Source organism: Stylophora pistillata, chromosome 14 (genome assembly GCF_964205215.1).
Source record: "Stylophora pistillata chromosome 14, jaStyPist1.2, whole genome shotgun sequence".
Taxonomy (NCBI): Eukaryota; Metazoa; Cnidaria; class Anthozoa; order Scleractinia; family Pocilloporidae; genus Stylophora; species Stylophora pistillata.
The window spans coordinates 2611422-2635000 of NC_142532.1; the positions used below are offsets into that span (position 1 = coordinate 2611422).

General features: G+C 39.1%; 1 protein-coding gene across 6 annotated transcripts in view; it reads right to left on the minus strand.

Annotated features, from left to right (window-relative positions):
- The window catches only part of LOC111323411 (armadillo repeat-containing protein gudu), a 26257-nt gene that overhangs the window by 1654 nt on the left and 1024 nt on the right, over positions 1 to 23579 (minus strand). Inside the window, exons 1-22 of one of the 6 annotated variants that reach the window (XM_088744868.1) lie at positions 21191 to 21310; positions 18088 to 18273; positions 14415 to 14772; positions 13619 to 13770; positions 12848 to 13048; positions 12037 to 12093; positions 11810 to 11927; positions 11528 to 11587; positions 10862 to 11008; positions 10240 to 10312; positions 8551 to 8687; positions 7541 to 7777; positions 6995 to 7105; positions 6249 to 6412; positions 6030 to 6096; positions 3606 to 3787; positions 3426 to 3489; positions 2918 to 2968; positions 2339 to 2416; positions 1659 to 1769; positions 704 to 747; positions 149 to 323 (exon numbers count right to left, since the gene is read on the minus strand). In XM_088744868.1, the coding sequence (XP_088600994.1) occupies positions 149 to 323; positions 704 to 747; positions 1659 to 1769; positions 2339 to 2416; positions 2918 to 2968; positions 3426 to 3489; positions 3606 to 3787; positions 6030 to 6096; positions 6249 to 6412; positions 6995 to 7105; positions 7541 to 7777; positions 8551 to 8687; positions 10240 to 10312; positions 10862 to 11008; positions 11528 to 11587; positions 11810 to 11927; positions 12037 to 12093; positions 12848 to 13048; positions 13619 to 13770; positions 14415 to 14772; positions 18088 to 18254 (2754 nt within the window). In that variant the 5' untranslated portion in view covers positions 18255 to 18273; positions 21191 to 21310. The other 5 variants (XM_088744870.1, XM_088744872.1, XM_088744869.1 and 2 more) reach the window with 5 other exon arrangements.

A 23579-nucleotide genomic window follows, 5' to 3' on the forward strand; every position in this document is an offset into this window, starting at 1 on the left:
TGTGCTGTAAGGTGGTCAAAAGTGATTTTTTTCATAGTCTGAAATGCAAAATTAGACTGCAGCAATAATTTAGGTTTGAGAGATGTGTTAATGCCTTTCTGTTGGTTGAACAATGACAAACCCTGTAAAGTACAACCATTTGCTTTACCTTCAGTGCGTCATGTTGCTGAATTATAAAGCAGTTATATGGGTCAAGTGACAGTCTTTCCAGTGCGCAAGCGACCGCTCGCTTTACCGCCACGCCAGAGGATCGTTTGAGGCTATTAGCAAGGGGGACGACCGCTGACGAGAAGGACTTCACATTCTTGTCTAATCCACTGCATCTGAAAGGAGGTTAAAAACAAAACTGGTTATTAAGTCTTTATTATCACTATTATCAACCAATGGTAATTTTTGGTTTGCGACTGAATGTCACAGTCTCATCGCTTGTCACGTTTGTCACACATTCCGTCTCGGTGTTGTGTGACCAAGAATGTTACTCTATGCTTTGTTGCACTAAATGGTTTGAACCCGGGGGGATAACATGCGAAAGTGTAGCGTGATCGTCCGGGTGAGTGTAGTCCTGAGAAGGACTGTTGTCGGAAGTGGTGACTGACGTTTCGACAACCTGTGCGGAAGTCATCATCAGATTCAAGTGTCTGCTTTGTTGTTACTTACAAGTATCTATGCTTTGTTGCAGAGTCTATGCTTAGTTGTTACTTACGTTGCTATTGCCTGTGCTACCCATCTTTTTAACTCTTCGTCTTTCTGAAAGGTAAGGATCCTTAAAATTATCCAACAATAATTTAGGGTCACTATCGATTGATATACTGCAGTCTTCATGAACTAATTCGGTCGAAGGTTATACGCCGCCATTTATTTGACAAGATGGTAAGCAATGAGGGGTGGAGGTTTTCCGTGAAACGTGATCGGCTGTTTTTAATTACCGTGACTCATGATTGTAAAAAGTTAAAAGCCGTGAACTGTGAACGATATGCCAGTCGTGATACGTGAAACAAATAAATTATTTTCCGTTATCCGTGAGAACTAAAACGACTGAAAAGAAAACGCAGTTTTTTCCGTGGAAAATTACTCGCCGAAGAGTTGTTTACAAAGCAACGCGAAACTCTCCAAGTGTTCTTAACGTGACCTTCTTATCTTAGATCTTGCGTGACACCTGATAAGGGTATGAATCAGTTTAGCTCTTTGTTATTCTTTTTACAAAAAGGCACCATTGTATGAAGAAAAACATTGGAACTGGCGCTTGGCATGCAATAAGGAAGAAATTCACAATGTTAAAGTTTTCAAAAACGCAAGATCTTTTTTCAGTATCATGTTATTTACTGTGAAGCGTGAAAGGAGAATATTGATTACCGTCATTTGTTATATTTAACAGTCGTGAATCGTTCTAAGGACCCCCTTACGGCCTCTCAGCAATGATAGACAGCATTCAATGAAGAGCCTCTTTTCTGCTCACGAAAAGGGCTGAGGAGGGTGGACCTTCACCTCCAACCTCGTTCCCAGGGTCTCTCATCTTCCCGCCCCTCTCCTTGCTCGCTCCAGGGGGCGGGAAGATGAGAGACCCTGGGAACGAGGTTGCCTCACCTTCTACAACTAAAACTGTTTGGTTAGTTAAAGGGGCACATGGTCTCTTGACAGGTAAACCTGTCTATACTCACCGTATACACTAGTGATATGAGAAGCGGCACCACCTCGTAATCTGTCAGAATGGACAAGTTCTCTCTGTCTCTTCCAATGCTGATTATTGCTTTGTTTACACTTATTAGCACCTGATGAAGGAAAAAAAAAAACTTCTACTCCTCCAAAAATTGTCGTAGGTTAGAATGGATTTTACTGAGGATTGTGCATCGATCAATTCAAAGCTCCAATAACCCCCCGGGCAAGCCATCTTGGGCAGTCCCCCCGGGCATTTGAACTTTTGAAGATTGGTTTGTTCAAATTCCCGCCCCACGGGGTAAAAATTGTGCTGAAATTCCCCACCCAATTTTAATGTAAGTTTGACCAAACTTTAAAACTTAGACCTTGTAGACATTTTCTTCTAAGCCATTCGCCTGAATTAAACACCTCCATATTTAAAGATATAACACTTATATTCCTCAGGAAAGACTTGACAATTTTGGTTCAAATTTCCCACCCCAGCCAGGCAAGGTTCAAATTCCCCACCCCTCCAGCATGAGCGACAGTCAAATGCCCGTGGCTTGTCCGGGGCCGGGGGGGGGGGGGATTTGAAGTTTCGATTGATCGGTGCATTAAGACCGGCTCGAGATGATCGTAACGAGTTCCTGGCTGGAAAATTCATCTAAGGGCCTGAATGTATTGATAAATACCGATCAGTCACCTGCCTATCGTCGGATCTCAGAAGACTGGTAATGAGTTCCAGGCCACCGACGAATGAGCGTACTATTTCTGCTGACTCCTAGAGGACAAGGTAAGTACATGTTTCATGACATTGACCACCGAGCAGATATGTTGTTTTATGTTGTAATTCGTGGGTCAGGCCAAGAAGCAATGCCGCTGACTCCAAAGAAAAGCTTAATCTGTTCCTCTGGAATTCTCTTTCCACTCTTTGTAATATGGGTTTTAAAGGTAGTGGTAGTGTTTAGGAGTGAAATTTCAGCGTAGAAAGAGACGGTGTTCAATTCTATGAACAGTTCAGGTCTCAGTCAAGGCTAGAAACTGTCAACAGTTGAAAACTTCGAGCCCATGGAACCAGAGAAACATATGCAAACAGAGCCACCCGGGGAAAAGCTTACACAGGCAAAGCATAACTGAATTCAGGTCTTCATTTGATTGGTTAAGAAATGAACAGCAAGTTACTCAACCAATTACAGAACCTGGAAAATCAGAGCCAAACAACTTCTTCATCATGTTGGACTATCGTGCTAGCTATTACAAAAACGACAGAGTGTTGTCTGACCTCCTCATCGACGACGCACTCACTGATGGCCTCTGCCGCAGCTGCCACAACCTGGGAAATAAGCGAAAGATGTGTGCCGGTTAAGTCACGTTTCTCTGGGGATTGCGTTACAAACGATTTCATCGTAACGAGACTCACTGCGTTGATGAAGGTCAAGGAGATATGTCACGCTATTCAGCTGCGTTGATATAAATCAGTGAAATACGATTTAAAAGGATAAGATAGCGTTATTTCAAATGATTTTGCTAGTAGCAATGACCCAAGTCACGTTTGTTTAACAGTGTTGCATGCCAACGTCGCTTAGATAACGTCTATGTCCGTTACTGTGTGAAATGAAAAGAAGATACGTTGCGCTAGAAAGCTCTGAGAGTAAATCGAATGATTTGCTAAGACGAATAATATATTAATCGACAGATTGGTTTGTAGCTTATTTACAGTCTTTGTTGCTGAATTCTAAACAGTAAAAAAAAAAAAAAAAAAAAAAAAAAAAAAAAATTGAAACAATTACGTCTGAGTCGAGAAACTTCAACAAGGACCAGAGAAGTCTTAATCCGTCCGTGTGAAGAATTGTACTGCAAGAAAGTTACCAAAAAAAATAATGATTAGAATAAATGAAAAATGATTGGATCAAAGTGGAATGATAATTAAGGTAACACGGCTTCAACAACAGCATCAACAACTTACAAACCTTCTGCAAGATTCCTCTTTGGCACAAATCGCGAGGAGCCTGGTAGCGTTAATTAGTACGGGACGTTCCGTGATACTCAGCGCTCGCACAACAACGTGGATAACTTTATCTTCTTTGAGTGTAAGAAGTGTCCGCTTACTGTGCGCAAACTCGTGCATAGCACCCAGTGTATTAGCCAGGACCTAATAGGAAAAAAAGAGGCGTGAGTATCTTTTACAGTTGAGCGCTGAGAGGAGTCCTCGATTAAATTGGTGCACTCGTTATGTGATAGATAGATAGTTTATTCTGATTAAAATCGCAGCCAAAAGCTGAATTAGATTAATCGTTACAATAATAAAATCTAATAAGAGTATGAGAAAAATATAAGAAAAATGTACACAAATTAACAACAATTACTATATATAAATGTGTTCATGAGTCTCTTCGTCTTAGCCAGAGGAACATTAAATTTCCTCTTTCGTCTCAAATTGAGTTCACATTTGTTATGAGGAGGCAAGGGCTTACACAGTTTATGGTCTGAGTTACAAGTGATTGGAATCAAAAAGCTTAGTTGTGATAGACTGCCTGCGTTGGGAGAGCGTCTCCAAGTTGGCTTGATTTAATGCGTCGCTATATGGAACAAACGGAAAAATAATTCGCATGGCGCGGTCCTGTAGCTCTTCTAACTCAACAGATATGTATGCGGGAAGCGCGTTGTGAAACACCGGGTATGTGTATTTCATTACCGGGCGCATACAAGTCATGTAAAAGATTAGCATATCTTTGGCGGGAATATTCGCTCTCTTCAGTTGTTTAAGAAAATATAATCGACTCGCTACTTTTTTACTTATTTCAGCAACATGACGGTACCACCGAAGGTCGGAAGAAATGCTTAGCCCTAAAAACTTAACAGTAGACACTACCTCTATTGCTTTCCCGTTGATAACAATTGGAGCAAAGTCCGCGGCTGATTTAGCGAACGAAATCCGTAGTTCCTTACATTTCGATTCATTTAGCTGGAACTTATTTTGATTAGACTTAGCAATCAGTTCCTCCACATCAGGTTGAATACGACTGCCTTCCTTCTTGTGAACACAATCTGCAATAGTTGTGTCATCCACATTTTTCCACAGATCCGTATTGCTGGTGTTGATGTCGTCGATCATAAGAATAAACAGCCACGGCCCGAGCTTGGTTCCCTGAGGCACCCCTGCCGGTACATTCCTCCATTCGGACAGGCAATCTTCTCCCAACTTGACTCTCTGCGTACGATCTGTAAGGAGGTCGATGATCCAAAACGATACGCCAACCGGCATGTCCAAGGCAAGCAGTTTCCCAGCAAGAAGCTCGTAGTCTATCAAGTCAAAAGCCTTCCGGTAATCGAATAAGACGACCCTTATGATGGATCCTGTACCGTCTGTGTGTTTGGCCCAGGAGTGCACCATACTGATTAACGTATGCGTTGTAGAAGACTTTGGGACAGCCCCAAATTGGTTGTCTCCAATTTTCTTGAGAATTGATGGTCGCAAGTATTCCGCAACAACAAACTCCTCCGCCACCTTAGAGAGAACCGGCGTTAACGAGATGGGACGCAGATGTTTATTTACGTCCTTATTTGGTTTCTGCTTTGGGATCGGCACGGTATCAACAGATTTCCAAGAAGGTGGTAAAAGTCTTTCACCAAAAGAACTGTTAATGATATCAGTTACCGTATCGGATAGGAGATCTGCATTTTCCTTTAGCAACCATGCTGGAATACCGTCGGGTCTGGACGCTTTCCTAGGGTTAATCGACGCTAGCTGAAGGTAAACAGCATGGGTAGAAACGACAAATGGTTGCTCGGTGGAGTGGTCTTGCAACAGCTGGAAAGATTCAGCAGATAACGGTGTAAAGTCTTGCATTGGGGAGAGGAAAGTTTCATTGATCAGGTTGGCCAGGTCCAAGGCACTGAGAGACTCCTCACTTATGTGCTGTAATGATCTCATTAGCTCTTCCGAGTCCCCAACGGCCGATGACATGCCGCTCAGTTTCTTAACTTCACTCCACCAGACAGACAGTTTGCACTCCTTAAGCTGGCTAACTTTGGAGTCGTAGTACCGCCGCCTGCAGATCTTACGCTCACGGTTCACTCGGTTCCGCGAGTTCCGCGGTTCCATGAATTACTTCGCTCTATAATTGGTCAATAAAACATTGCGTGATTCGCTCAACCAATCAGATGCTCCACTACAAGCATCTTAGTAGCTCTGTGATAATTTCCTCTGTTCTGATTGGCAGTTGTAACGATTGGCCTTTGTTCTGATTTGTTTAACAACACGGTATAGACATGCGCCCTACTGTAATAATAGTATCGCTGTTACTTCTGGAAAAGTTATTGAGAACATTTAACACTGTTTGATGCAGTGATATTGAAAAACATAACTTCTCAACTATCGCGATAATCGGTACCTTATTAGTTTGCTCCGGATTCTTCAACAATAGGATCAAAGCTTTGACTGCACCAAACTGCTCAAGCCTGAGATCGAAAACAAAAAAAAGGAATGAATAGAAAACACGTCCTACTGAGAGAGATTTGATGCTAGTTCTTTCAATGAAAGCTTAATGCGACGTTTGACGGTTTTCTTTTTGGAAAATCTCTCCAGTTACTTTTTTTCTGTGTCTTTTTACCTTTTAACGTTGTTTTTGTTCAAGGCGCACTTCCATAGGGCGCCGACTGTGGCCGCGAGGAGTTCTGTGTTCTCAGAGGACCTGGATCCCATCATTATTTGGACAAGCAGTTCCAGGCCACCGAAGCGGAAAATCAGTTCACGAGTGGAATCATCTTCCGCGCACTGCAAATGGGAAAGTGAAACGGAGATCAGGTTTTAAGATTAGATCGAGTTTAAAAGTTTCGGGAGGTTGTGTAGTATAATCGTCAGGTTTGGGGTAAAAAAAGCTGAAAGTGACCTAAGTTTTAACAGCCTAAGGAGGAAGTCATGTATTGGAGTCGGAATGCAGTGGTTGGTTAGTTGATAATGGTTTGTCGAGGCTGATCGGTCAGTAGTGAATTACACGTGTAAGAAACGTGACGGGTTCCCTAAAAAGGTGATTGGCTCTGCTGTAGTAAGTCCCGAATCTTCTTTCATTAGTCTGATTGCGTTGTACAGTTTGAAAAGTGACTTCGTTCGTCGGGCGCAAGTCTGTTCGCTTAAGTTCTATGTCGTTTGGTAGATATTGCTAAGCACAGAGCCCCTTTATATATTTAACGTTGAGAGTTTAAATCACGTATTCCATTCCTAACTCATAAAAATGTAGAAGTAAGAAAATGGTCAACTACCCATGAAAAGCTATTTGTAGTTGATAGGCTAAGTTTCGTATCGTTATGCATCTCTAGAATACTAATGTTATTAAAGGAATATATCAATTTGACAAACCTTGAACAGGGCATTTGCACATAGAGTCTTTAGAGCGGTGTCACCCTTTTTCAGGTGCTTGACAATCGCCTCTATCATCCCTTCCTTGCGGATATCTTCACGAAACGTGGGCTGAAAAATATCCAAGCATAACTGTTTAACGTTGCATTAATTCTGTGATAATGTCAAAAAGCTTTTAAATTAGTTATGTATCGTAAGTAGAAAAGTCGTTAAGCTTGACAGGTTTACTTCGACACATTGCATGTCATCATGGCCCCTTTCAACCGACACCATGCTGTTTAGAAATCCTTTCAATGGAAACCATAACTACAGATTAGTTGCTCGCGCACATGCTGGATGGTACGCTAGTTCGTCGCAGTTAACCCACAGAATTAAGACCAATAAAAATTTGCAGTTTCCATCAATAGCACCAGGTTACAAAAAAAAATTTGTTTCAGAATAAACTGTTGCGCTCAAGAACAAACCACAAAGCTCGACACATCTCTCCCGCGCTGTATAAACGAACCAATTGCAACATTGCATCGTTACCCATCCTACATTTCACACCTCGCTGGCACATTCCATAAGAATTCCCATAGTGGGTAAAATGACATCATCCGTCCCTCTGACTAATAGGGAAGCGAGAATGGGCACGGCACCGGCCAAACGGATGGCTTGAATGTTTTTCGAGCTTTTGCTGCAGCTCCACAAAGCCATACATGCATTGCGGGTAAGCCCGAAGTCGCTGTCCAGTTTCGATGGGGGCCTGGTTCTTTTTCGATTTTCTTGTTGAATTATGTTCACCTGAAACAGACAAGATCACAAAATAAGTTTTAAATCATCTTTTCATGACTACTTTTAATTAAGTTTTCGTCAAATAAAAGACGTCAGAGAGTATGACAGTCTAAACACTGATTGCAAGGGAAACCTGGATTACAAAATTAACCTGTATTCTTTGTAAACTCAGAAAATTAACAAGTCGACAGTGGTTTAGCGTGGTCTGTACTCTTACTGACAACGAGATTCGCCATCACGTAGTCAAAATGTGGTGGACTCGCGAGGTGCAGCCGAGTGAGTCCACCAATCAGATTGCGACATTACTACCAATTGTGGTAAAATTCAGGTTAGTGAACGGCTAAATGCAGTCCGTGTAGATAATGACATCAGACCTCTCCTTAGTTGGAGCAGTTTTCAGTTGTGTCGAAAATAATCCGGGACTGCTTTGTTTTTGCTTTACTTCGCTCTGTGATTGGTCCAAAAAGCTTGAACCATTCTCTCAACCAATCAGATGCAAAACTAAGACCAATCACTACTTGGTCGCCCGCGTTTTCCCACACTCTGGGAAGTTTGGTCGGTTTTACTTTGGGTTCTCCGCATTGTCTCTTAAAGATATCTGCCTTTCTTCTGATTGGCTTCTGTGATTACCTTGGTTTTGGTGTACTAGATTCAATCAACAAAGACTCTATTCGGACGTCGCTGACTTGAGATCCCCTCTTAAAAGAGAGGTTCCAATCTCTAACACTTTAAAGCGCGTGCTTAATTCTTTTATTTTGAGATTGTTGAAGAAAGTATCTCACCAAGTATCTTATCCCTCTGCCACGCCGAATAGCTCTGTGAGCGAGTCGGAATGTAACCACGTGGCTAAGAGTTTCAGCAGCGAGGGACTGGACCTCTTTTAAGTCTTGCTGAAGGCAATCGATGAGCTGCTGAATGCCTGAAAAGAACAGAGGAGAAAAGCTATAAATCGCATGTTATAAAAAAAATCCTTGCATCGAGGTAGTTCCTCTGCATGGGTTTTACATCTCGCTGTATGGTAATGAAAACTATCTAATCATTTTATCAACGACATGAAAGAAGCAAAAGACAAATTTAGGTCTTTCTGGCGGGAAAACAGGGTAACCAGGCTACGAGGACTCAAAGCCCGGGGAAACATCTGAACATTTGAAAGCGCGGGAAAGCATGCTACGGGTACGAAGCACGGGAAATCAAGCCACCCACCAGCTGGAAGCGCGGGAAAATTGTAGGTAACTAGTTGTGAGCCGAGTTTAGCGCGGGGAAAGTGGGATTTATACCAAATGTAAAGAATTATGTGAGAATTCTTTTGAAGAACTGGTGACAAGTGTTGATTTGCATTTATCCCTTGCGTCATTACTATATCGACGGTGACTATTTCAACGGTGACTTTAATTAGTAAAACAAAAGCTCATCACGTGCGTTTGAAAATTTGTAGATTTCGTGGCCGTTTTCGACAAAATAAGCATATGAAATTACCATATTTGGCAAAATAAGCATATGATATTACCATATTTGGCAAAAAAAGCATATGAAATTACCATATTTGGCAAAATAAGCATATGAAATTACCATATTTTTTGCGCATGAGAATGAGGACCCCTACGACAAATCGGTTGTTTGTGTGTTCGTTTGGAACCAACGCCAAGCTGCCTTTGTTAGTTTAGCTGAAGAGAAAGTCTGAGGGTAGTAAGAGACGAGAAACAGCTCGAGTTACCGTGAATTTGTCACCACAAAAGTAAGTTTGTTGTAAATGCTTAAGCTCTGTAGCGAGTTGAAACTTGTTTCTGGCACTTCACGCGACTTTTGATCTATGAGTGCCATTGGTATTACTTCTATTATTTGTTGGGAAACCAAATAAGTACGGCTTGTATAAAGTATACGAAATCACAACCAGTCTTCGTATCAGACTCGATTAAGCGCGGAATGGGTCGATTTTGTTCCAAATCTTCTATCCGAGCCCTTGTTATCATGATAATGACAGCTCATTCACACTTTTGCTATCACTTAATAAAATTACCGAGATAGTAAGCGCCCTCTCATTGGTCAATCATCTATCAGCTATTGTACCGACAGACCCAGAGCTATTTGCAAAAGCAAGATATCGTTCATTATGTTGCGTCATAACCATAACAGCGAGAAGTTGTGAAACTATATTTTTCGAGTGTTCTCCCAACATCATGTTTAGATTACTACACTGGAGACCGATAGACGGTTAAATCTAGTGCTTAAATAGATCAATATGAGTTTTTGAGCAACTGCGCACCCACGCCTCCCCTAACCCAACAACAGTCAACTGATAACAAGTCGGGGTTAAGAAATGTTGGGTCGGGGGATGGGTAAGTGTACAATTGCTCAGATTCTGACATCTTTCCTCAAGTCTGCACTTAAGTATCATACAACAATTCTTTCTCTTCTAGATGTAACTTATATTTTATAGGTATAGTTTTGGTCAGATAATCACGATGTCTTACCTCCCAGACGACAAATCTCCGTATTTATCCTTTTGGTGTTCGTTATCTCTCTCAGAATTTTGAGAGAACCAATCTAAAAAACAAAATCATCCAAATGCTTATCATTATTATTGATAGTACAACACCTTAGTAAGTTTTTTTTAAAAGAATTTGAAATTGGGACTTCAATAGTAAAGTCTTTCAAATTTTTTTTTCACCTTGTGAATATGTATCCAGCTCAAGTTAATGCCTATTTGGGATAATCTATGTGATGTTAGTGTTGGTCAGCTAGCTACTTCGTGATACGAGTTATTCTGTCTTTTCAACATCACTTAATTGTGGCGAGGAAGAAGCACCACATTTTAATTACGTGTATGAATTTATGAAGTATCCCGATACCCCCTTGCGTCCTCAACCATTCAAGAAGAGTTAAGAACTTTGCAGTTCCTCTTACTTTTGAGGATTATAGAACTGCTTAAATACAGCTTTTCTCTTTCCTTTAAATTGAATTGTAAATTATTCCAAAACTGAAAGAAACAATTCCCAGTCCCCATTTCAAGAGTTCATGACCCAAGATCTAATTTTCCTTTTACCCCCTAAGGATATGATACGTTATAGAGGACACAAAATGTGTAAATCATACCACACAGCGCCAGTAGTCTGTTTTTAGAATGTTAAGGAGAAGAGTGATCCCACCGAGATCCAGAATGGCCAACTGACTTGATTCCTGGTCCAGGCTGATATCACGAAGGGCGCACAGCGCTATCACTGTAGCTGTTGGGTTCCCCACCTTAATATAACACATGAATTTGGTTTTAGTTTCAGAGAGACCAAAAATGGACAGATGATTGTGCAAAACGTCAAAAATGATTCCATTTAAACGATGTAAATTGATGAGAAGTTAGGATGAGTAATAATGGGCTGCATGGAAGCTGGTTGTGGTGGAAACAAGATGAAAAATAGATGACTTTTAATTCAGGCGTGAAATCTAAAATCATTGGCGATTGTGTTTTTATTTTTTGACTGCACAAAGCCCTATAATTGGTCAAAAATACTCGTGCTATTCTCAAAACCATTCAAAGGAAAACTGAAAACAATCGCGACTTGGTCACACGCATTTTCCCGCGCTTTCTTTGAATTATCATTGGCTCCCTATCATGTCTTTCTTTGTTCTGATTGGCTATTGCTATTATTTTTGGTCTCGACTTAACGATGCTCATTTGATCAGGGTTCTAATAGTTATTGTTCCTCTGGCTTTTCCTTAGGGATGTTTTCAATATCAAAAGCTTTATGTAGCAGTTGCGCTTACCTTCAAAAATTTTATTAGTTTGTGAATGTCCCAATACTCGGTAGTTAGTTCAGGCTTTACCTTAAAAAAATCCAAAACACAGAAAATTTCATCACACGCACTCGTGACTGCAGTCAAACCAGATCATAAGCCTTGGACTGAAATAAAATGCAAAATCTTTAAATGTGCTCCTATTTTTAAGTAGCTATCATATTGTCATGATTTTTCACAAAGTTCTCAAAACTAACCTTATTGAAAATGTATGGTGATCAAGTAACGAGAATTTATGATTTGATCAATTACCTTTCTTGGCAACTCCTCATCTTCTTCACTGTCGCAACTGCTTGAAGATGATTCACTCTGGTGCTTGTCAGCGGTATTCTTGAATGAGCTTCTCTGCCGAATGCTTTTTGTTTTACTTCTGGAATTGAATGAAAAAAAGCTCTATCAACAAAAATTTGTTTATGAGATATTGCGGCTTTAAGTAGAGTTTGATTTTTAAATTTCAAATTGCGATAATGAAATCTCACCCAGCAGAAACATTGTCTTTTACTCTGTTCTTCGCATTCTTCGTTCGTTCTTTTGCACTATGGACAACAAAGATACCCTGATAATTAGACTGTGAAAAGTTGGAACATTTTAGAAAAGAGAAACATTAAAGAAAAATGTGGTCGTAGCCCCCCCCAAAAAAACAACAACAACGGCAATAAAACAAAACAGTAATAAAAAACTTTATTACACGACTCGGGCAGTCAGAGGGCCAATAACTAAAATCAACCAATCAAAATGCTCTATTGCCGGTCAATATTCTCTCAGTATTGGACCGGGCACTGTCCCGAATGGTCCCGAATGAAACCGCACTTGTGTCTCTTTGAACTTCAGTCGTATAATAAATCTCTTATTAACCAAGCTTGCTCGTGACCGTACTGGAAGAATATCGGCCCTCGGTCTTTTTTGTACGGACCTCGCTGCGCTCGGTCCGTACTGTCAAGACCTCAGGCCGATATTCTCCCAATACGGCCCTCGCGCTTGGTTAATAAGATATATGTCACTCTTCTCTATGACTCTTTCCAGGAGAAATGTTTGCTATTTGGGCCGTCACCCAACACTCTAGTCCCTAAGAGTGATTGGCATCTAATTTCTCCTTACAATACCACCCCTGAATCAAGTATTGAGGTCACTAGAATAAAAGAAATGATCCCCAACTAAAAAAGCTTTTGATGGTTCTACAAATTCTCCTTGTGAGCATCTTAGGAAATGTATAGAGAACAGTATGAAGAATATGCATACTGATGATGTTAGGGATTTTGTGACCCGCGTAAAACTGACAGCTACATTTACCTTCGACTCTCATCAAAAAGATTGATGTGATTGTTTTTCCATAGCGTCTTGTAAGTCTTCTCTCGTGATGGTTTAAAATCAAGTTTTTCTCCTCCGTTATTTTTGGGAGACCGATCGCGTCTTTTAGACTCACTCTTCCGTACTTGCTTCTTAGAACTTGCTCCTTCTAGTCGGCCAGGTCTCTGGGGAGAAGTCTTTTTGCTAAAGGTGGAAATTAGAAAACCTTTGAGTGTTGAGTCACATGCAACGCAGAATGTTTTAAAGTTCTGCCTGATCATTGTCCTTAGATATCCCAGAAGATTTTCTTATAACTTTCTGGTACGTGTGGTAAAGACAAGCAGGGACTTCCTTGCTTGATTAGTAATCCGGATCAGATTAATGTTAAAAAAGAGAAATTAAGGTCTGAATGACAGGGCATTAGATTACCCTGATCAAGTGACTTAGATGGGTGCGCACGAAAGGAAGGTCCTCGCACCTTTGAACTCATGTGCTCTCGTGAGCGTTTTCGTTACAGCCTAGCATACAAATTCCTTGTTCGAAAAAAACGTGAGGCTATAACTAAAAACAAGAACATTTACGTGTTACGTGAATATTTATTAAAATGGAAATATGTGCGATGGGCGAAAAAGTAGGTGGAAATATCTGCTTTCGTTTTTCACGGCGTCTTTTCCCGCTGAGCGCGCTGCTTCACAGTTCTTTACCCGATATTTTACGTTAGTGAGGTGTCTACCTGATTAACCTATTGTATCGCAAAGGAAGAACAAAATCTACCGTTCTTCTGTTTCTCCATCGTTCTCCTTTGTTTCCAATTGTTCATCATTGTCATTTAGTTCAGCCTCGTTGTCTCTCTTTCCTTGCGGCTTTCCGTCTGCATTTTCTTCCTCACTATGATCCTCTTCTTCCACCTCACGTACAAGTTTTTCCTTGGAGTCAAAGAAACGCCGCCATTGCAACAAGTCACTTAATAACTAAGATACCAAACGCGCGTCGGTTGGTCAAAAACGTATCGCTTACTGAGCCAGTGATTGCGCAGTATGGCAATGATAATACCGGGCAATACTGGGCCAATACCAATACCAATATCAATACCAATACCAATACCAATACCAATACTGGGCCAGTGATCGCGCAGTAGGGCAATATGTGAGTGCGATTACTCCATAAATCGTTTAACTCCTAAAGTGTGGTTATAAATTCTCTACTTTGGCTGCTACACATTTCCTTGTCAATTGGTTACAAGAATTTGGTGTTAGATCAAGATAACAGTTTGAACCTGATAAGTTTGAGTATTCTCGTTACCTGTTTGCTGAATAATGTATGTATATCATAGGGAGAAGTTACATGTTAATCACTTCAGGGAGTTAAGAGTTAGACCTCATTTTGAATCGGTTTATCGGTGTAATAATCCAGGTGGGAAAGATTAGACAAATCACTTCCCATTTGCTAGTTATTTATCTGCTTTTCTCTTGTTCCTCGCGGATTCTTGCGATATTAAACCGATGTAAGCCGCAGTTGATCGCTAATGCCATTGCTCTTCACTTTTTCAAACAAACTTTTCGATACTTACCACATGATCTTCAATAGTGTCACTTTTCTTTCCTTTTTGCTCCTGATTGGAGTATTCTGCAGATGACGTCATATCGGAACAGTCTGGGAACACTAAGGGACTTGTAGACCGATTACAGGTGGCTGTAAATGTCCTTTCTACTGGCCAGTTATAAAATGGGTCTGTGCCTCTGGTGCACAAAGCAGTTACGCGCCCAGATGAAGAGGGACTGTAAAAGACGTGTGGGGCGGATGCAGAGTCACTCGCTCCCTCAGGGGTTAGTGAGCCTCGTCCTGATGTCGAGGAGGTATAGGCGGAGCTTGTTTGCTGACGAAGTTCGGTAAGTTCTGTTTGTTGCTTTTCGACTAAATCTTCCAAGCTATAAGAGCACAGGTAAAGAAAAATAATCATTATAAATTCAAAATTCGAAAAGGCTCTCGAAACGAAAAAAATGTTGGCTTGTACGTCACTTCTTTTTTATTTACCCATCCCTCCCTTGCTACTTTTAATTCCCCCACCCTGCTAGGGACACCCAGGGGCGTGTGCATATGTCCTATCAATTAATCCATTCTCAATCCTGAAGCTTTTTCCCGGTGCGCAAGCGCGGTCATGAGACTCGAAACTCTTCTATTGAAAGTGAATGGGACTGGGGAGGAGACTGTCCTCTATGACGACCTTCACACTGCTTGGATCAACAACGAGTCTTCTCTAGCCCTCATAGAGTGGAAATGTTGTGATTATTTTCATGGGCATTCAAAATTTACCCGTACTTCTTGAGATAAATACGAGGTGTTAATATATTTTCCATCAAAGTAGATTATTTTTTGATAAACACCTCGCAGCGAAGAACTAAATTAAAAAATCATCCCGTTGGACATTTTTTTAAATCTTGCTGTATTCCTTATCACTTTAGAACTAAAAAAGAATTGATTCGTACAATGGTTTTTTTCTTTTTTGCCACAAAAATATACTCGAAAACTTTTCTTCCTCATTTGCTAATGAGCGCAGATCGTCTTTGTTTTCCATATGACCACATTAGATAACAACAGTGGGTTCATAATAACATGGTTATGTCTTCTACGTTTCAAGGTCCTCCCCACACTCATCTTAAAACTCAATCAATAGAGAAAAGGCCTGGCAAGGAGGTGAAACTTCCTTCTCAAACTTTGAGAATGATTTTCTTCTAAAACTAACCTTCAAACGAGTTTATCGATAGAACATATTCGATAAATTGTCGAACCTAGCGACCCGATTAATCTAATGCCTCTATAATTTTCATGACAAAAATAGTTTTCGCACTGCTGGTATAAAGATAATTTCTGTTTTCGCGGACGCGATCACAATTGTTTGCTATGAAAGTCCTACATTTAAATTTTACTACCGACGAATGCATAAAGTAAGATCTTTTTAGTACCGTAATTGCGGGATATTTTAAGCAAGAGAACATGGTATTAGCTTGTGATAAGATAACAACGAAATAAGAATTAGATTCGTGAAAATCTTTGTCTGTATTTATCTCCCCAAAGAATCCTTTGAGGCAAAAAATCACCTAGATATAAAACATTTTACGAAATCATACCCATTCGATATTAAAGCTTGAAAAACTACTTAATTTTCGATTATTCTAACGTACCGTAACGTCTCTTTTGCCTTGTCTTTCGCTCTATTCCTAAAATCGGCCTCAAGGCTTCTGCCAAGTTCTTTAGTAATTATAGGTCTCTTTAACTGTCGAAGACCGAACTAAAAATGTCGTCGTCAAACGGATATTCAAAACTTGGTTTCTCTATGGCAACTCTTGTAACAGCTCAGCTGTATACATATTCGAGTCTGATGTCAAGCAGCCTTCCCTCATTTGAATAAAAATGTTTTTATTTACATTGGTTGATAGTAAAGTCGACCATTGAGAGAAAAAAGCCCCATGTGCGCATGAGCATTTCAACATCACCTGTTTGGCTACTAGGCGACATCAGGTGAAAAACTATGGAGCATGCTTCGCTTTCTTTTGTGTTTTTTTTTTGGTTTCTTTCCTCAGCCTCAAGGCTCTCCTAGTTTTCCTATGGTTTCTCACTTGTCGTAGTGGTTTACAGGATCTCGAATTTGAATTGTCGATATCTACATGCAAACACGTATCTTCTCTCACAAACAGCATTTTTTCCGGTCTGTTCAAAAATAAGGCAAATTCTGATCTCACAGACAATAATATGCACAGCAAAATTTAAACTTTCAAAGCAAGTTTAAATGGAACCGCCTCTATTGGCATCTACCATCTGCACGTCAAAGGAATATTTTCTATGTTAAATATGAGATGATAAATAAAATGTGAAAGGCGTTTTTCCTTCGTATCCCAATTTTTGAAAAAAGAAATTTAAAAAAAATTAACTAAATTAAGCCCAAAAAAGCACACCGAAGGCGAAAGAGATATCTTAGAGTATAGAACATAATTTTGGTCATACACTGCAAGCCTTCATGCTAATGAAACACACAGCTTATGAAATTCTATGTCGACCGCTAGTGGAGAAATGCGCGCGAGAGGCCAGCATCACTTAATTTTGGCGGGAAAAAAGCTGTAACCGCTGTCACGTTTTCGACGAATGACAAAGTCCTTGGCAAAAATAATTCGTCAAAACGCTTAATAGTTTTATGATTAGGAAATGGCTTGCAAAATCTCCGGATAAGATAATTGTCGCAGCTTCATTGCTCACATTGAATAAAATGAAAGTTCTGGAGACATTTACAGATATATGTTTTGCATAATTCATTTGAACATCTTTGGAGAAAATAACAGAATAAAGTAAAATCTTGATCCCTGAGAAATAGAGCAGTTGTTGTGTCTTAAGCACTAATAAACTTCATTATTTTGTCTTAACAGTTATCAGTAAAAGTGACTATTTCCATTCAAGTGCTAATGCAATTACGACAGTTCGTTTTCAGGTGCAAATTAAAAATGCGTTCCCAAATTTCCATTTAAATGAGCAGTAACTGTCAGTAATAACTACTCTCTGCAAAGGATATTCAAAGGGTCAAGATGTCCAAACGTAAGGAAACAAACGTTGAATGAGCAAAAATATTAAATAATGAGGCAAAATGAACGAGAAAAAACGGACACATTCGTTTTATAAACCATAAAAATAATAATTTTTCTCGTTTTACGCCTGCGACAACGACTGATTAACATCTTTCCTTGATAATCGGCTAACTGCTTCTTTTCCCGCCTGTTTTGTTTGCGCGCACATTTTCTGGAAGGCTTTCTTGTTGCTACTTTCGTTCATTTTAAGACTGGAAAATTTTTTTTCGAATTGATTTTAGACTTATATAAGTTTGCCTGCGCACGAATTTCTGTTAAGTGGCTACCAGTTTCTAAGTAAACAATCTTGAAGAAACATCATCTCTGTTTGAGTGGTTCCGTGTTTTATCTTCTGACTTGAAAAACATTGATAATAAACTGAACCCTCACAAATGTTTTTCGATTTGAATTCGAAAGAGTAAAACTAATCCTGCCTTACTCCTCTAAGAGAAACAGACTCCTTGTAGAGTGCGAAGCTGCATCACAACACGTTTGAAGATAATAAATATTGCGACTAAAATTTTTTACATTTTATCGTTTTCAAAGCAAGGTTGCCGTAATGAATGAAACATGGGCATCACGTCTGGTCCATCAACAAAACATTTACTAGATTGTGTAAAATGAAAATACCGTCGTTTTGCGTCAAGAATGCCTGCGATGTCTGTGCACAACTCAATTATTTTCTTCTGTCGATCTTCCTTGTCTTTCCCCATCGTGTTGAACCTTCTCACGATTCGCACAGCTTCTTCGGCAACCTGTAAGCGGCCGTGGTCATCCACGTCTTTCTCAGTTGCCATCTTTAAACTTTTAATTCCCCTGGATAAAAAATGTTTTATGTTAGCATTTCACGCAGTCGAAAATAAACATCTACCTACAATATTTTTATACATCCTTCAAGCGAAAAATGGAGACTAGTAACAAAAGATGGCTCTGTCTTATCCGTGCATCTAAACAACAGGATGAATGACCTTGCACTCTTTGAGGAACATCGACAGCTCAGAAAATGTATCAATTTTCCAAGAACGACACGTTATAAATTAACGGTATTTCTTATTCGTCAGAAACAATCAGAAAAAACAAAGGGCTGTGAAGCGTTTAAGAACCATATGCTTACAACTGTTTTCGTAAACGAGGCTTCACCGAGGGGCTGTTTCAATATAGTGTCAAAGACACTTGACTAATATTTGGCGTCTCCAAGACCTTGCCACCATAATGAGTTTAATTCCACTCGCTTAGATCAAATTCATTTTATACAGTGCGTTTTAAAATGATACCATTGTATCTGTCAACGTGGAAAATCACCAAAATCTGCTCAAAGTATTCTATGTTTTTCTTTTATGAATTAGATTAGACTCCTGTTTACAACAATGCATTCACAGAGATTTTAAAACATATTGATAATTGTTAGAAAGCAAATTCTAATTCGAGAGTGCAATTTGTAATAAATGTTATGAGCTTCCCCAATCATTTAAGCATACAAAAACTTCACTTTGTTTATACATATATATTTCAGGAAGCTAAGAAGTGCACGAAAAAAAAAAATTAAATATTCAACAGGTTGATTTATGCACCCACATTTTCATGGCACCCGCAGGACGAAGCTGTGAAAATTTTTTTCTTACGTCAATACTTTTTTGCTGCAACAATATTTGCTTTTAATAGCGAATCATTTCAATTAATAATGTGACATGCATAGGCCTACTTAACCGTTGCATGTTCATAGCGCGTTTCCATATGAATTAAATATTTATACTCGTGTCCTGTCAGTCCTTTGAAAAAATTGTTAACGGCACGGCACGGAGAGTCAACTTGTTAACGAAGATCTTCTCCACTAAGTGCTGTATGACCAAAACCAGTCATCAAAGCTGTCTGAAGCCTGGTAAAATGAGGCATACGAACAAGCTTTTGGTCTTGGTTTTTGAATCTGATTTGGTTGAAATTAGGTGCAAGTTTCCAGAACCGGTCACAAAGCGTGGGAAAGTAAAAACAAAGGAGTCCCCGATTGCTTTCGACAATTAAGTGAGAATTACTCTGAAAATTCACTACAGAAACAAACTTATAACACGATCACCGTGAAGAGGGCATGTAGATTAAACGCTTGAGATTACTACCCTGTTAAGATATGGGGTATTTTTTAACAAAATCTTATCGTTGATTGGCTGGTGATCGGGATGTATTTCCACACTGAAATATTTTACAGTTATTCACCGAAAAGGGAGTAGACGTTGTGGAGTATTCATACCAGTGGCGTACACTTCTACCCGTCCATCACAACCAATCACATACTGAATATCAAGGTACCTGTCATTGTTTTATTTATCACTCGCAATAAAAAGTATTAAGAGAACCGTCATAATCTAAAGCCTGAGGGGAGGGGGTAGAGGTTGTTTAAGAAGGATTTGTTCGAAAACCACTCGTTTTCCCGCTCTTTTGTGGTTTTGACGCTGAGGACCGCGGGCTTCGGTACTCTCTTTTTTTCCTGTAGCAGCCATCTTATTTCTGTTATGTTTTGAGCTCGAAATAAATTATTTCATTTGACGATTTCTTCCTGGTAATATAATTGTTCGAGTATCGAGAACAGAGGCGTCGGAAGATTTGAGGGGGATCACAGGGTTTTTCACGTGAAACGGAAGCCGGGGAGATCAGCAGTCGCTAACAGAGTCTAATGGGACGGGGAATTTAGAAAACTGACCAAGAATTCACTGCCAATTGGGGGGGGGGGGGGGGGAGGGTCATAAATTAATTGTTACAAAACCTTATAGGGAGATTAGGTAAATTTTATTGTAACACAGCCAATTCCTTCCCCCCGCCCCCGGACGATAAAGAACCTCTTCTTATTTGGTTTTTCACGCGCTGAACAATTTTACCTTATTTCCCTTTGTCCTTTCTCTGGAGTATTCCTTATCTAAATAATAAATTTGAGTCACAGTATTAGGTCATGTAAATGACATGACGTGTTGCTCTTCGTGTGTTGTCACGGCTCTGGTACGATATACTGTTGTTCTTATTAGTCTTGAGCAATTGTTTATAAAGTATGTTGTCCTCAGTCGCTTCCAATGTTAGAACTAGTAATCTGATTAGCCTTGGCTTTAAATACACACAATCATTAGACAAAAAACGGTGTACGGGCTGTGGTGCTAAGCCTGAAAAAGTAATCGACTAAGAATGGTAATTATTTTCGCTCTCTCACTCGTCAATGCGAGAGCAAAATGAGTGTTAAAATCTTTAGAATATTATTTTTATATTTGGTGAGCAATAACACATCTGCTATAAACAAAGAAAACGAGTTTCGATTCCTTTGGATACAAAAACTTCGGCTAGTAGAGAGATTTCAAAAACGAATTTTTCTTCATCTAGTTGCAATCGCGTGAGAAGAAAATAGTAATATCTAATTAAAACTTTTATTGATCTTCGACATCGCTTTTTTGAGAAAAATGGAATTTCCAGAAGTACATAAAGCGTTTTTAAAACTGAAAGCAGAGTCGTCAAATCAATTACTTCTCCGCATATGTTCTGAATGGAAAATTTAAGCCCGAAAAATCAAGCAAAATTGCGAAATATTGTGTACGAACGAATCTGAAACCTGAATTGAAATAGCTCTGATTACTTTATTGTAACGATTTACTGCCCGATCACACGGTCAAAAGTATATAAATTCTGTGGAAATGTTCAGTTCTATTCGTAGTAATAAACAAAATATCATGGTTAACCATAAAGATTAGATTCATTTTACCTTGGAAAGAAGAGAAATCGATGAAATTTTCGTCGTCACATCTGAGACGATATTGAAAACAAACCGTCAGTTTTTTTTTTTTGTAACGCGAAGACGCCAGCTGCAAATACGTTTTATAACTTTACTTGTGCTTTGTATTTAATTTAATATTTTTATCCAATTATCTCAACACAAACACGACCACAAATAGTTAAATCAAACCTCTTTGTTCCAGACAAAGGATTTTAGAGAACTGTTAAAAGATATGGAGATAAAATAAATGAAACGCCTTAATGAAAATTCAGATGAAAATTTGACTATCGCAAAGTAACCCCATGGTTTTTGCAATAATTAACTTTCCTGTTTACGTCAGAGGATTTCAAAGGAAAAAATATATCAGGCATAAATCTCTTTGGTTGACATTAAAGATCGACAAAAACAGTTTTGATATGTGATGAGGCAATTTTAAGATCACGTATAAAAACAGAGAGATTTCTTATTTTCTAAAAAGAGATTTATGGTCTTAGATCTTCGGAGGTTTTTATCAAAGAGATAATTTTTTTAGCAGAAATGGGATTAGTGGGCTGAAGCCGTTGACTAAGTGTAGTATTGATGTTTGTTTAGGGTTATAAGAAAATAATAAAAACCTTTAAGAGTGCATAATCTCCAATTAAAAGCTCCATTTCCAAATGAATGCTAAGATGGACTTTTCCAGTCAAGGTTTTAGAATTTGCTGCTATCAAGAGGCAAACAGGCATGGGCGACAAAAACGCTCCTAATAAGAGCTACATTTTGTTCCTTGCAATATCGATCTCAGAAGACCAGATAAAGTTGGTAAATCATCTTAACTCGATATTTGGTGTGACTTACACGTATTCACAATAACCATCTTAGATTAAGAATTAAGAAAGTCTCCTCATACGATGTGAATTAAATTCGCTGCTGTGCATTCTGAAACCTTCATTTGCTCTTGAATCTGCTTTTACCCCGCGACCTTCCTACGATAGTATATGTTTCATGTTAAAACATCCATTTTTCACTGATATGTTCAAACAAGTAAGCCTTGATCCGCAAAATAAAAAACATGTAATAAAACCATGGACAAGATGCAGCCAAAGACAACCGAAAGAAAAAAATTCTTACTTTACGGAATGTTTTGACTAGTAGATCTTTTCGTGATCGAGGAACCCCAACGGTTTTTTCCTCTTTTTTTTTACCGTTCATCCGCGAAAAAGAAAGGATCTCATGGCAACAGTCATGTCCATTAATCGGAAACGTAGGATATCGGCAGATTGGGTATAATTTGGGTATTGGCCAAATACTGGAATACAACATGTTATGGAACAGTTGATATTTTTTCTTTATTTTTTTTTTTTCAATGTAAACAAACATGAATTACAAGCTCGATTATAACCGTCTCGAAAAATAATAAAACTTAAATCAGACTTAAACCTTGTTTTCTTGCGTTATACACGTACGATGGGCGGTCAGGTGGATAGCCCACAAATCAGTGCAGTCATTTTTAGCCGCACATAATTACAACAAGTTAATGTTGATCTCTTTTGTAAACAAAATAATCGTTTGCAATGAAAATCCGCAAAAATCTAGATAAACTTCATAGCATGATATTAAAAACAAAATAAATTGTTCAGGTTGTGTGTACAGTTTAACTTCAACCGAAAACGATTAATAAATTTAATGCGATTTAGGTGTCAAAACATGGGCATCTGAAGTATTTTCGAGTTTTGATCCAAATGAAGATTTCTCGGTTTCAATTTGACGTTTTTGTGCAGTACTGAGCCGCAAATATCTGCAATTCCTGATAGCTTCTGTGTCAAATGGTTCTTTCTTGGTTATCTCAACTTTTTCTTGCATGGTTTGTTTTTGTTTTAAATCTCTTTCGACGTTTTTATATAAAGGTGGGAAGTAATATGGCGATTTCTCTAATAGCGGCGCCTTATCGTCGTTAACAAACGCCACATGTTTTTCTTGCGCTTTTTCTCCGGACCTTGACACCTTGTCGCGTATTTTATGTTCACTGTCCTTTGTCCTGGCGCTTCGTCTCGAGGAAAGTTCACTTCGCTCCTTGAAAATCAAACTACTGCGTAGAAAGCCTTTTCTTTCCAACGAGAGCCGTTGAGACATTTCATGTTTCTCCATTTGAATTTGTCTCTCCAAACTTTCGAATCTTCTTTGCTCTGCAGAAAATGAACTGTTGAGTTTTTTCTTTGTTGAATTTTCAAGTGATGGCAAAACAATTTCCATATCACTCCTTGTGAAAGTTATCTCGCCTTCATGTAAATAATGTCTATCCATGTTTACTGTAATTTCAATGAAAATCTTCACTTGACATATTCAACGCAACACTGACAAACATTGAAACCAATCTATGCGGTCGAAGCTGGTAAAA